General features: G+C 34.0%; 1 protein-coding gene across 4 annotated transcripts; it reads right to left on the bottom strand.

Annotated features, from left to right (window-relative positions):
* Positions 1-481: 481 nt before the first annotated feature.
* Positions 482-14,020, bottom strand: LOC130747663 (disease resistance protein RML1B-like). Of its 4 annotated transcripts, XM_057600660.1 has the most exons (7): positions 13,892-14,020; positions 13,701-13,778; positions 13,428-13,594; positions 4,743-5,224; positions 2,986-4,087; positions 2,593-2,880; positions 482-2,281 (listed from the first exon to the last, which is right to left on the bottom strand). In XM_057600660.1, exons 3-7 carry the CDS (start codon positions 13,554-13,556, stop codon positions 746-748), a joined length of 3,537 nt encoding a protein of 1,178 aa, XP_057456643.1. In that variant the 5' UTR covers positions 13,557-13,594; positions 13,701-13,778; positions 13,892-14,020; the 3' UTR covers positions 482-745. The 4 variants fall into 4 exon arrangements, with proteins under 4 accessions (XP_057456643.1, XP_057456641.1, XP_057456644.1 ...); XM_057600658.1 differs by lacking the exon at positions 13,892-14,020 and having other exon boundaries at positions 13,701-13,877; XM_057600661.1 differs by lacking the exon at positions 13,892-14,020 and having other exon boundaries at positions 13,428-13,607; positions 13,701-13,877.
* Between the last annotated feature and the right edge of the window lie 238 nt (positions 14,021-14,258).

The following is a 14,258-nucleotide window of genomic DNA, read 5'->3' on the forward strand; positions in this document are numbered from 1 at the left end:
AAATTGCAACAAAGTTTTCCGTTTCTTCCTTTCTGGTGAATTCAAAATTAACATTTCAATGTCTCCCATGATTTTCAGATTTTTAATACAATACCACAATCCTCCTGTCAACACAAGACTCATATTTAGCATAAACTTTGACAAATGTGATAAAGGACTTAGGTACATCTTCAATATACAGAGTCATACATACTCGATCACCAATACATGCACACATTTTCAAAAGACTCGACAACCACAAGCCAAAACATGGATTTATGTGGCTGCAACAAGTTAATCTTCTAAATTTATTTTACAGTTATCAAAAGGAAGTAATCCGCCCTGCCTTAAGCAAACAATCTCTCAGCAATATATGGCCTCTAGTACTTTTATTTTTTTCATACAGCAAACTTGAGTTGGGGGACTTGTAGCATTTTTAATAAGATGAAATAGTGTATAAGCTAGTTTGATTTGTGTATTGTAATTGAAGAAACGGTTCATATTGCAAACTTAGAATGAGGTTTTGATTATATTAACAGCCAAGACTATTATTGAAAAGCATTGAAATTGAGAGAAGCTGCAGCAGATGCTGATGCTAAATTCATAGCTGTTTTAGATGGAATCAACCTAGCCACCCTTGGCCTTGGTGGAAGTGATTGTGCAATTTGACATGGACTAGCAGCCTCCACCACATTCACATTCTGAAAATACAACTTGTAAATACAATGTTGGGTGTCTAAACTTGTAAATAGCATCAAGCCCTTTATTATTGCTGTTGTGCATCCGGGGGGTCATCAACAGCAACCTCCCCATCCTCCAATTCTGGTGCAGAAGAATTTCCAAGCGGTGTGTGAGGAGGGGGCTCGCTGGTGATTGCACTGAAAGGGCCTGCGTGGCCTTCATTAATCACAATGCCCTTTTTTTCCTCAACAATCTTTCCTGGCCCTGGTTTCTTTCCCTTGACTGTGGTCCATCCATCAATGCCTTCTTCACTCTCTTTTCCACGAGTTGCATGCTCTATGCCGCGATTAGTGGAGCCGTAACCCATCCTTCCCTCTGTGGCGGCTGGCTCACCAGGGTTTTCACGTGCTTGCTCATGCACAACAGCCGACGCCTCCGCTGCATCACATTCACAGTTCCTTGCGAGGTGCCTGAAACTATCATATATCAAGGTGTTTATGGGGCTGACTCCAAACTCTTTGATCTTCCAATTCATCACTCGACCAGCTATGGATCTTACTTCCAGTATTGCAACCTTGATTTTAAACCTTGTCTGATTATTGGTTGCGCTAATTATGTTGTCGGAACATTTTTTGTCATATATCAAGAAAACATTATCCGTTGAAATCCATGAAATCATGACACAACCCTTTTCACCCTCACCATCAATTATAGTGATCTCAAATTTAACTTCCCCACGAACTTCTGTTGGGTCCTCCTCCGCAGCCAGGATGAAACAAAAAATGAAACCCAGCAAAGGAGCACGACCAAGATCAATAATCATGTCACCCTTTGTTGTCTTGTACTCCATCCACTTTGGAACAATGCATCCTGGATACTCGTATATTGCTCGAACAAAACCATTCTCATATTTGTCAACTTGATCATCATACACTGGTGCGAATGGATGTTGATATGTAAGTTTCATCAAGTTGATTTGTGCATTCAACTCAATACCCCAGAGTGAACGTTCATCCAAGTTCCAGCAATTATCGAAGAAAACAAATTTCTTGTTTTCCTTGAACTGTTCTGCAGCAGTTGAAGGAAAGAATATTGTCTTCAGTGATCTGCACCCACCAGCAAATAAAACTTCAAGGGACGGGGGAAGCACTGGTATTGACTGAAGTTTAGCACAAGAAGTTAGGTCAAGGTATAGCAATCTTGTAAGATTCGTGATGCATGCAGGTAACCTCTCATATTCAGTTCCCCGTAATACCAGCTTTCCTAGCTTGCTTTGACATGCAAACGATGAAGGCAATACATTGGCAGGAATTCCTTCCAAATATAGGTGTGTTATATTCTCTGATGTCAATGACAACTTCCTTAGACTTGTGCAACTTGTAAGGTTGAGAGACAATAGGGAGCTTAAACGGGTATCACTTGTAAATTCGGTCAAGGACTTGCACCCCTCTAGATTGAGTATCAGAAGCATGTCGAGAGAGTAAATAGATGGATGGACACTCTTCAATTTCACACAATCACAGAGAGATAGAAACTCGAGATTTATGGCTTTTGAAAAGTCCGGAAGCTCCTCTAAGAAAGAGCATCTTTCGACGAAAACTGCTTTCAAATTAACCAAATTCTGTAACCAAAATGAAGAAATCAAACATCAGCAAGTTTAGAACAAAATAGAGACCTTGTGACAGCCGCAATAACAACAAAAAACAAATTCCTTAGAAAGATAAAACACGTATCAGGAAAAACATAATTATATTATATCCTGAAAACATTACTTGCAACCTAAAGAACAAATTAATTTCTAAGTCCAGGAAGAGTAAACACTTCGACAAAATAACATGCAACAACTTTCTAACTTTTAATATCTAAATCAATTATATTCTGAAAATATTCCTTGCAACCTAAAATATAAATAGCGAGATGACACATATTTACCTGTACTCCGTGCCAAAGTCTTTGCATCTTGCCTTCGTATAACACCAATATAACAAGACTTTCGGGAGAAAAACACTGTGGCCATGATGAGCAACCAGTCCATATCAAATATTTTAGACTAAGCAAAAGACCCCTGCACTGAGAAAAAAGATCCCGACACTTTGTACCACCTTCCTCATAAATACACAAAAATTGGAGTTTGCTCATCTTAACAAATACGTCAGGGCTTAAATCCAGATTCCTAATTTCTGAAAAGTTTCCCCATATGCTTCTAATAGCCTCAGTCCCCTGCCATGTAAATAGACAAAAAAAAATTAAACATCATTAATGTCCACATTTATCATAAAAAAAACAAATGTTATCAAAAGATACACATTCAATTCAGACTTTTACCTTGTTATATTTGAATACTTCATAAATGTCGTTGTGATCCCATAGTCGACTCCGTTGTCCAGGGTCCTTAGATTCTTGGCGAACAATCTCCCGGCCCATTTCTTGTATAATGTCATGCATAGACACAATATTATCCTTAGAAATAGTCACTAGAGCTCTATCTTTTAGCCTTTCTAAACCAACAACCCCAGAATTATCATTTTCATGATCTTTCAATAACGGTAATAACGTTCTCATTTTCATTTTCATACCATTAAAGAAACAGGCAACATCTAAAAGAATTTGTTGCTCTCTGCGATCAAGATTATCATAACTTAGTCTCATGAGATCATGGACTTCTTTAACTGACCCTTTTGTAAGCTTGTCTAGCTGACTTTCCCATTCTTTCCTACTTCTTCCACGAAGAAGACGACCCAAGACTTTAAGAACCAATGGAACACCTTTGGCATAATTGACCAACCTTTGTGATAGATCATAATAGCCCTTTTCAAGATGACTTTGGTCAAATGCATTCAAATTGAAAAGTTGAAGTGCTTCACTAAAACTCAATTCCTCAACATGGTATATATCATGAGCTTTATTAGAAATAAGTACTTGCTTATCTCTAGTGGTTATCATTATTATACTACCTGCGTGAAGCCAATCAAGAGTTCCAAATATACTTTCAACCAAGTCGATATCATTCACATCATCAAGAACAATAAGAACCTTCGTACGACCAATCCTTCTCTTAATATCACTAGGCAACCTATTTGGAGTGTCAATTTTCACATTTTCTGCCAATAGTGTAGATAAAAGTTTTTCTTTCAAAGACCTTATTCCATCTTTTTGTAATTCATTATTTACCTTTTCTAAAAAACAAGATCTTTCATACTCAAAACATTTTTTGTTGAATATCTCTTCTGCAACGGTTGTCTTGCCAATACCGCCCATACCCCAAATTCCAATAACACGTGCTTCTTTTGACTCCCGGCATAACAATGATTCCAAATGTGCAGATGGCTTTTCCATTCCAATAAGTCCTTTTGTGTTAATTGGATGCTTAGGCATCAACCTCGTGGACACATGATTGATGACTTCTTCAAGCAGATCGGCATCATTCCTAAACAACAAAAAGAGATAGTTGAATTTTTTATTTTTTTTATAATAGAGAGGACATCAACCCAAAAACACTTAAACTAATCTAAGGGTGGTTAGTTGAAATTTAATGGCAATACTATAGGAGTTCAACATCCTTGAATGTTCCTTTTCTTGTGAATTCCCTTCCTCCTTAGTAGGAACAATGGATTACAAATGTGACGTCAGATGTGGCTAGCGTCACAACCTCAGGCTATCATGGAAAACGGTATCAACCATAATCATGTCAAGCTCTTCCATGACTGAATGAGTTGCGACGTTAACTAATACATGAAGATAATAACAAAAACGTGTGCATCAAAGTAAAACTAATCTAGAAAATAAATAAGTAAATATCTTTTGCAATTTATTTTAATTTATTTGACACAAGTATCTTCGATTAGAGGCAATCTCATTCGAGCTAGAAACTTCATATTTTGGTGGGGCTCTCACTATAGAGAATATTTTCATTAACAAAACTCAAACTCGACATCTTACTTAAGAGAAATAAAAGATATCACTTGAAACAACCACCCATTAATCGTAGTCTTTTGCTATTTAAGCAACGAGCTTGTGACAATATTCAGATATCATAAGTTATAGCTAGAAAAATATTGATAAATTATGGTGAGAAAACTTACTGAAAATTTAATGAGTTAATTCCTGATAAATTGGCAGATTTGTTCAAAGCTTGTCTCCAGATTTGAACCCTGTGCAAATTATACTTCTTTTCATGTTCAGTAAGTGCACTTTCATAACTATTCCTTTGATGTCGTACATCTGATGGGTCTACCTTGTAGAAAACAGGTATTACAATCTGTCCATGTTTCTCTTTGCACTCAAGTATTTTCACAAGTTCTTCTAAACACCAATGTGAAGAAGCATAATTTTCAGAGAATATGATCAATGAAATGGACGAGCCTTCAATTGCTTCAAAAAGTGATGAGGATATATCATCTCCTCTCTTAAGTTTATCATCCACAAAGGCCTGTATTTGCTTTTGAATAAAAGCCTTGGTCAAATGACTAAGAAAACCGTGACGAATGTCTTCACCTCTAAAGCTCACAAAAACATCATGATATATTTGAGGAGAGTTGTTTGACATTGGATTTCCCTCTACACTCTTCAATTTGTCAAAAAAAAAAAGTAGTATTATTTTCTCATTAAAGCTAAGAAATGATCAATATAACATAAATGAATACATCAACAGTTGAAAAATATTTACTAAATTATAAAAAAAATTCTTTTTGGCAGTTAGTTATAAGACTAATCACCACGAGGTCGAGTTTAAGATTACATTAAGTGAGTACACTATCCCAAAAAATATTTTTCCATACAAACTATTAGAGATCAGACTCTCAACTAAATGTTTAAGGCGCTCAACTATAAACAAATTGTGCTCATACTTGTTGGTAAATCGTACAATCTTTTTAAACTAACATCTTAACAAATTAAAGTATCATATATTAGAATCAAATCATAAAAACATTTTAATATATCATCAAAACCATTAAAAAAATTGCTAATTTATTTTTTAAAACATTTAAAGATATAATAATTTACTCTTTTTAATCCTATAGTACTTGAAAATGAATTTTAGAGGTCTAACTGTACCTAAAAAGCAATCTTTAAGAGGTCGGAATTGTCTTCTCATACATAAGGGTTATATGGGTTATATCTAGTCAATGTGAGACTTTTCAACACCCCTCTATATAAGTTATATGACTAAACGCTAATGGGGCTCTAGAGCATGGATGAACATTTGTGGATGCATATTAGAATTTGGGAAACCTAACTCAAGAGGTGGCTATTATCCATATATAAGAGCTTATCTAGGTCTTATCTCCCGTCAATGTACAACTTTTCTCTACACTCCTATTTCATTATTTAGCATGCAAACTAATGGTTAATGATATATTTTTTCTAATCTATAACTACTACAAAGAGATAGAATTTTTTTACTATTCACATTAGGGTTTTTAAAAAATGTTTCGCAGGTGCACCATAAGGATTACTTTTTGGTTTTTCTATTTAGTTTCAATAATCAGGTGTTCTAATCTCAGCCATTGATTTCAATCTAATGGTTATAAAATCATTCTCATTTTTACTTTTCGCTGTGTTTTTCTATTTACCTTTTATGGCTACTTTTCCCTTTCAGTACTTTTCTGAGCACTTTTCATTTTCATTGCTTTTCCAGAAACTTTTAATGGGATAAAGTGACATAAAATGTGTTGTGTTTGAATTTGACTTGAAAATTTTGCTATATAAGGGTGTGATATTGGGTTGTTGTTGGACAAAACTCATTCACATTATCTTGTTGTCTATTGTTTGCTATCTGTTATTTGCATTCTTTTTGTATTCTTTGATGAAGAATAATCTTACATTTAATTTTATGTTACTTCACAGGAAGCTGTGCAGCAAAGAGAAGTGGCTCAAAAGAATGGCTATTGCCACAGTGGTAACTGTTGCTGAAATTTTGAAGAATAACGGGCTTGCTGTTGAAAAGAAAGACATCAACAGCTGACATCAAGGATGATTCTAGAGGTAGACCTGTCCAAAAGGCCAAGATTGAAATAGTACTTGGGAAAACAGCAAACTTCGATGAGCTCATGGCTGCTGCAGCTGTTGAATATGCTAAAAATGGTGATCTTGAAGAGCAGGGCTTATGAAGTTGGTCAAAATTAAACCTGAATCGGTTGAAGATATGTACTCTTAAGTGATTTGCAATTTTGTTGTCATTAGAGGACATTTCATTATTTGTAGTGTGACCCTGCTATATTGAACATCAAAATTCGTTTGTTTCTTTTCCCCATATAAAATAGGCAGTTATTGTTTTGATCATTAGTGGATTTACTTTATTTTATTATAGGAGGATCATGGAATTTCTTAAGTTCTGAAAATTTATGACGAATCTGTGTTTCTTCAAAAAGATTGCCCTTCAAGCATTAAGAGATGCTTCAACTACTGAGGCAGTAGTCCGTTCCCTCAACTAAGTATTGATATACCTATCCGTTCTATTTTGTTTAAGCTTAGGTACTTTTTATACAAATATTTGTCAGCTTAGAGTAAACTATTTGCACCATTCAAAGCCTAACAAAGTTATATGGATCCCTGATATTAAAGATGGATCATTGATACTTGTTATCTGGATCACTAGGTGGTTATATCTGTAAGATCAAGATTTGGTCATGTGGTACAACTCTATGTTTTGATGATAACAAGTATTTATTTGTGGATGAACAACTATGATACTCTAATGCTTGTCTTGAGTGTTTTGACAAACAGGTTCTGATTCTGACACCAGAAGATATATTCATCAGAGGATCTGAGGATCAGAGGATCTGAGGATCTCAGGATCAGAGGATCGGAAGATCAGAAGATCTGATGATCTGAGGATCAGAGGATCTGAGGATCTGAAGATCAGATGATCTGAGGATCAGAGGATCTGAGGATCAGAGGATCTGAAGATCAGAAGATCTGAGGACCAGAAGATCTGAAGGAACAGAAGCTCTGATGGAAATAATTTCATATTGTTTATTTTTAGCTCTATGTAATAATTCTTTTAATAGATGATATTTGTTAATATTTATTATGTGGATATTAATATTGATAGTATAGAGTATTCAAAAAAAAATATTGATAGTATAGATTATTGTAGGCCTAAATAATAGAAATAAAAAATTATGAAATTAAGTATTGAGATTATTATTAATTTGATATATGATACGAAATTAATAATTGTGTGTCTAAATAATAGAAATAAAAAATTATGAAATTAAGTATTGAGATTAATAATCATTTGATCTAGGATACATATTTTTTAGTTAGAGAAAATATGTATTTCCCCTTTGTGTGTCTAAACTACTACAAAGGGGAAGCATTTTGGCTACTATTCACATAAGGGTTTCTTGCCCATGTGATGAAGGTGCACCATAAGGGAGTGATTAATTTGTTTTTATTCAGTTTTTTAATAAACTTTTTCATGAATTTTTGGGTTGCATTCCTTTTTCATGTACTTTTTCAGGTTTGAACTTTATAGTTGCAGGAAAAGCAGAATTTACTTTTGATGTAACTTTTCCTATGAAGGTGAACCATAAGAGAGTAATTAATTAGATTTCAATCAGCTTTTTGATCAACTTTTTCATGAATGTTAGAGTTTTATTCCTTTTTCATGCACTTTTTCAGGTTTTTACTTTTTCATCTTCAATTTGCAGTGTAAAGTAAATGGATCACTTTATGACCTAGTTTGCTTTTCCAGAAACTTTTAATGGGATAAAGTGACATAAAATGTGTTGTGTTTGAATTTGACTTGAAAATTTTGCTATATAAGGGTGTGATATTGGGTTGTTGTTGGACAAAGCTCATTCACATTATCATGTTGTCTATTGTTTGCTACTGGTTATCTGGATCACTAGGTGGTTATATCTGTAAGATCAAGATTTGGTCATGTGGTACAACTCTATGTTTTGATGATAACAAGTATTTATTTGTGGATGAACAACTATGATACTCTAATGTTTGTCTTGAGTGTTTTGACAAACAGGTTCTGATTCTAACACCAGAAGATATATTCATCAGAGGATCTGAGATCAGAGGATCAGAGGATCTGAAGATCAGAAGATCTGAGGATCAGAGGATCTGAGGATCAGAGGATCTGAAGATCAGAAGATCAGAAGATCTGAGGACCAGAGGATCTGAAGATCAGAAGATCTGAAGGAAATAATTTCATATTGTTTATTTTTAGCTCTATGTAATAATTCTTTTAATAGATGATATTTGTTAATATTTATTATGTGGATATTAATATTGATAGTATAGAGTATTCAAAAAAAAATATTGATAGTATAGATTATTGTAGGCCTAAATAATAGAAATAAAAAATTATGAAATTAAGTATTGAGATTATTATTAATTTGATATATGATACGAAATTAATAATTGTGTGTCTAAATAATAGAAATAAAAAATTATGAAATTAAGTATTGAGATTAATAATCATTTGATCTAGGATACATATTTTTTAGTTAGAGAAAATATGTATTTCCCCTTTGTGTGTCTAAACTACTACAAAGGGGAAGCATTTTGGCTACTATTCACATAAGGGTTTCTTGCCCTTGTGATGAAGGTGCACCATAAGGGAGAGATTAATTTGTTTTTATTCAGTTTTTTAATAAACTTTTTCATGAATTTTTGGGTTGCATTCCTTTTTCATGTACTTTTTCAGGTTTGAACTTTATAGTTGCAGGAAAAGCAGAATTTACTTTTGATGTAACTTTTCCTATGAAGGTGAACCATAAGAGAGTAATTAATTAGATTTCAATCAGCTTTTTGATCAACTTTTTCATGAATGTTAGAGTTTTATTCCTTTTTCATGCACTTTTTCAGGTTTTTACTTTTTCATCTTCAATTTGCAGTGTAAAGTAAATGGATCACTTTATGGCAGAGTTTGCTTTTCCAGAAACTTTTAATGGGATAAAGTGACATAAAATGTGTTGTGTTTGAATTTGACTTGAAAATTTTGCTATATAAGGGTGTGATATTGGGTTGTTGTTGGACAAAGCTCATTCACATTATCATGTTGTCTATTGTTTGCTACTTGTTATCTGGATCACTAGGTGGTTATATCTGTAAGATCAAGATTTGGTCATGTGGTACAACTCTATATTTTGATGATAACAAGTATTTATTTGTGGATGAACAACTATGATACTCTAATGTTTGTCTTGAGTGTTTTGACAAACAGGTTCTGATTCTGACACCAGAAGATATATTCATCAGAGGATCTGAGGATCAGAGGATCTGAGGATCAGAGGATCTGAAGATCAGAGGATCAGAGGATCTGAGGATCAGAGGATCTGAAGATCAGAGGATCTGAGGATCAGAGGATCTGAAGGAACAGAAGCTCTGAAGGATCAGAAGATCTGAAGGATCAGAGGCTCTGAAGGTCCAGAAGATCTTAAGTTACGAAGGTCAGAGGATCCAAGCTTCCCTCTGACTCTGATCACCAAGCCTCACAAGTTCCAACACGAAGCATTCCTCTGATCAGAAGTCATTGGTTAAAGGCAAATGTCTCTATCAAGAAGTACAAGAGCAGTGTACTATTCTGAAAAGCCTACCTACCAAGGTTCAGCCACAGCAGGTTCTGAAAGTTCCAGAAATGCCCTCCAACGGTCATATTCTCTCAACAGAAATATCCTTTGCACCTTGGACTATTTAAGGCTGAAGAAGAGAAAGAAGTGTGAAGAACAAGGGAGAAAAACCAAGAGTTGCAATACAAGAAAAGATTCAGCCTCTACTTTCTTCATCTGTTCTTATTTAGTTTACACTCAGCTTATTTAGAAGCAAACCTTAAGAAGATCAGAAGATGTTTGATTTTCCTTAAGGGACCGGGTAGGTCAGTATCCTTAAGAAGACTAAGAGAGTGAATCTTAGTGGTGATTCCTTTAGGAGATCAAGGTTGATCGGATCCTAGAGAAGACTAAGAGAGTGAATCTTAGTGTGAGCTAAGTCAGTGTATTGTTAGTCACTTGTAGGTTTCAAGTGCAGTTGTAACAATTATCTGATTAGTGGATTGCCTTCATTCTAAGAAGGAAGAAATCACCTTAACGGGTGGACTGGATTAGCTTGAGGGATTTATCAAGTGAACCAGGATAAAATACTTGTGTGCTTCTCTCTTCTCTCTATCTTTATCCGCTGCACCTTCTATCTTAGAGAAACCGAAAAGATTTACTTTAAATCTTAAGGGGAAAGTTTTTATATTCAAAACTCTATTCAACCCCCCCCTTCTAGTCGTTTTTCACACCTTCAATATCTAGACTATCCGTTCTTTGAGCATCAGGTGAAAATTAATGTTGCCAGCTTCATATCTTAGATTGAAGTGGTGTTTATCATTGATTATCTGCTATGCATTTAATTTTGTGGCCTTGTCAGTGAAAAAACTTTGCTATTTTGGCTTCTGTAGATTCACTGGTTCTCCATTTTTAACTCTTTCATGATGGTCATATTTCTAACTGGATTGGTGTCAATGATATTAATGGAACTTTGAGAAATGATTATGAAAAGTATGCTCGGGAAGATGATGATTTGGAAACTTTGGTGAGCCTTTGTTGACTTTGTCTGTAAATTTTTATTTATTTGTGGAATATCCATTCCTTTTTCACGGAAAAATGATTTGGTCAATTCTCAAAATTTTTCAGGAGAGAGATATTAGTGAAGAATCTGGCTGGAAATCTGTGCATGGTGATGTTTTTCGGCCTCCTCGCTATTTGATTCTTCTTACAGCTGTTGTTGGCATAGGTGCTCAGCTTGCAACGTTGGTGCTTGTTGTCATGTTGTTAGCTATTGTTGGGATGTTGTATGTTGGGTAAGTGCATTACTTATTACTATGTTACTCTGAATAATGGTTTTATTGAGATAGTGTGATTGTGCACAAAAGAGACTTAATGCAATACACATTTGTTATTTTCTTCTCATATATCACAAGTCACAACTATTGTTGTCTAGCTTTCCTATTGACCATATTTTGTTTGTCCATTTTGTTTCCCCTTCATTATTATGTGAATTTCCTTACATGTGCATACGAGGAACCATTGTCACAACCTTCATTGTATGTTATGCTCTGACATCATTCATTGCTGGTTATGTGAGTTTGGGATCACATAAACCAGGTGGTGTTCAATGGAAGGAATAGAGATGACGCATTGGCTCTACTTGAAACTGCACAATTCAGGGCTTGGCAATGGCTTAGTGGAAGGGTGAAAGGGTTTCATTTCTCAACCTATTAATGGACATCACAGCCATTTATTAGCATCAGATCCACTGGTTAATTTCTATGGAATCCAGAGGTGGTTATTGAGGAGATGTCACTGGCTTGTAACACTTCGCTTGAAGGTCCTCTGGTGCATTTCCTGCTGTTGTGACTGTCATTTTAATCACCTCCCTGAGCATCTTTGCGTTGGCTTCCAATCACCGATTTTTGAGTTGCTCATGTGCTGATTCACTTAATGTCTGTGCAATTTACTTATTGTATTCTACCTCATCAATTTTAAAATTACGAGGAAGGATATTTAGTCCTGTGGATAATATGAAATTCAGTCTGTAATTCACTTGTGTATGGCTTGAGCTCACTTCTGCTCCTTAAAAACCTTGCACTGCTAATCATCAAATTCTATAGCTGTAAGCTGTAGTGGAGAGTTAGCGAGCTATGTATTAATGTTTTATGTTTGTTGTCTTTTATTATATTTTATTGCAGGATATCAATTTGGGAAAGAAAATTGTATTGGCTTTTCAGACTCTTGGTGTTGTCTTTGGTGATGTTGGAACAAGTCTGTTGAGATATGTAGATAAAATAAATAGGGATAAATATATTTAGTATATTTTATCTTTTATGAGGATAGATCTTTTCCTTATTTAGCTATCCCTAAACTCTTGTATATATATATGTACTCAGCTTCATGGAATAATCAATCAGAATATTTCATTCAAGTTGGTACCAGAGCTTTCTGATTCAAGTTGAAATTAATTGTAAAAAATTTAATAATTTATTTGGTATGATTGTTATTTATTATATTATGATAGGATGAGTCTTCTATTTATATTTATAAAAAACCAAAGTCAAAATAGGGACACTTACTTTTATTTTATTGTTAACTTAATATCTCATTGTAATATATTTGGAAAAAAATTAAGATAACATGGTATTTTATAGATATTGTTTTGATACTTTGTTATTTGTTTTTCTTTATATTTTCGTATGAAATTATAATTAAATTAAATTAGAAAGAAAATAGGAAAAAATAAGATGTGAGGTACAATTTAATTCAATATATTTTGATTGGATTAAGACATTTAAATCACATCATATTATGTTATAATAAAATATTTTGGGAAAAAAATGGCACCGTGCATAGCACGGGTTACTAGCTAGTATGATACTAATTAATATGCCAACTTGAGCTCGTGGGAAAAATCAACCCACATCACGATTTTAAAAAGTAAATATATTAATACATTGGTGTGTCCTCTTATGATTAACATGGAATTGAGAAAAATGAATATAATTTTGAAAAATAAAATATAATGCAAGTTTTAGATAAAATAAAATGCAGAAGCTATGAAGTTTGTGTCCTATATGAAAACATTAAAAAAAAAATCCTAGAATAAAAGTGTGCCTTTATGAATAGAGGCATGACTAATCCAGGTTCCTTCAAAATTAATACAGAGTAAAATGCAATAACTTTTTTTCTGGTCAATGTATTAACTACTTTATAAATTGAATTGCAGTCAGCAAATATACTAGGTTTAGATAAAAGTCTAACAATATTCACCTTTACGACAATATCTTTCTTGATGATTTGTCTCTTCTTCTTGACTCTAAAGTAGAGCAGTATGCAACCAGTAATACATGCAACCAGTACAGCACATTTTATTTGAGAAGCTCCGGAAGAAGATGCCATTGAATTGGAACAAGTGCTAATCTTTCTTTAACTTATCTCTACAATCAGAGTCTCACAATAAGGGAAATCAACACAAGACTGATTAGTGGAAAGAAAAAGAAAGAGAAAAAAAAAGTTTGAAATCTGAAATTGAACAGATTTTACCTGATCTGGCTGTTAGAATGAGAAATCTGATTCAACTAATCTTGCTCAAATATGTTGTTGTTGCAGCATCATCTAGATCTGAAGTTAAATAGATGGAAGAAGCAATAATATCACTTGACTTGACTCGAGTCTAAAAGTACCAACTCACACAATAATGCTCAACAGTGCCTCTTAACTTTTTAACCACTCACACGTTATCCATCCAGCAATTGTTCCTCTGCAAAACTTTAATATCTCGCAATGAACATTATTGAGTTATGATTCATATACATCCTTCAGTGGCAGATACCTTAAAAAAGAAAGGAAATAAAGACATAAAAGTAATGAATGTGATATATAATATGATTTGACAAGAAGTGAGAAATAAAGATAAAAATAAGATATTTGTGGGTGTTTATATTGTTTATATATCTATGAATCTTTATTGAACATTTTTACTTTATTCCGTGTTAGATCAGGTATCCCAGGCCATACTAATACATTGAGACTAACTGTTGTAACAAGATTAGTCTTAATGAATGTAAGGCATGCCACAGTGAAATTGCAACAAAGTTTTCT

The sequence above is a fragment of the Lotus japonicus genome, chromosome 3, assembly GCF_012489685.1.
Source record: "Lotus japonicus ecotype B-129 chromosome 3, LjGifu_v1.2".
Taxonomy (NCBI): domain Eukaryota; kingdom Viridiplantae; phylum Streptophyta; class Magnoliopsida; order Fabales; family Fabaceae; genus Lotus; species Lotus japonicus.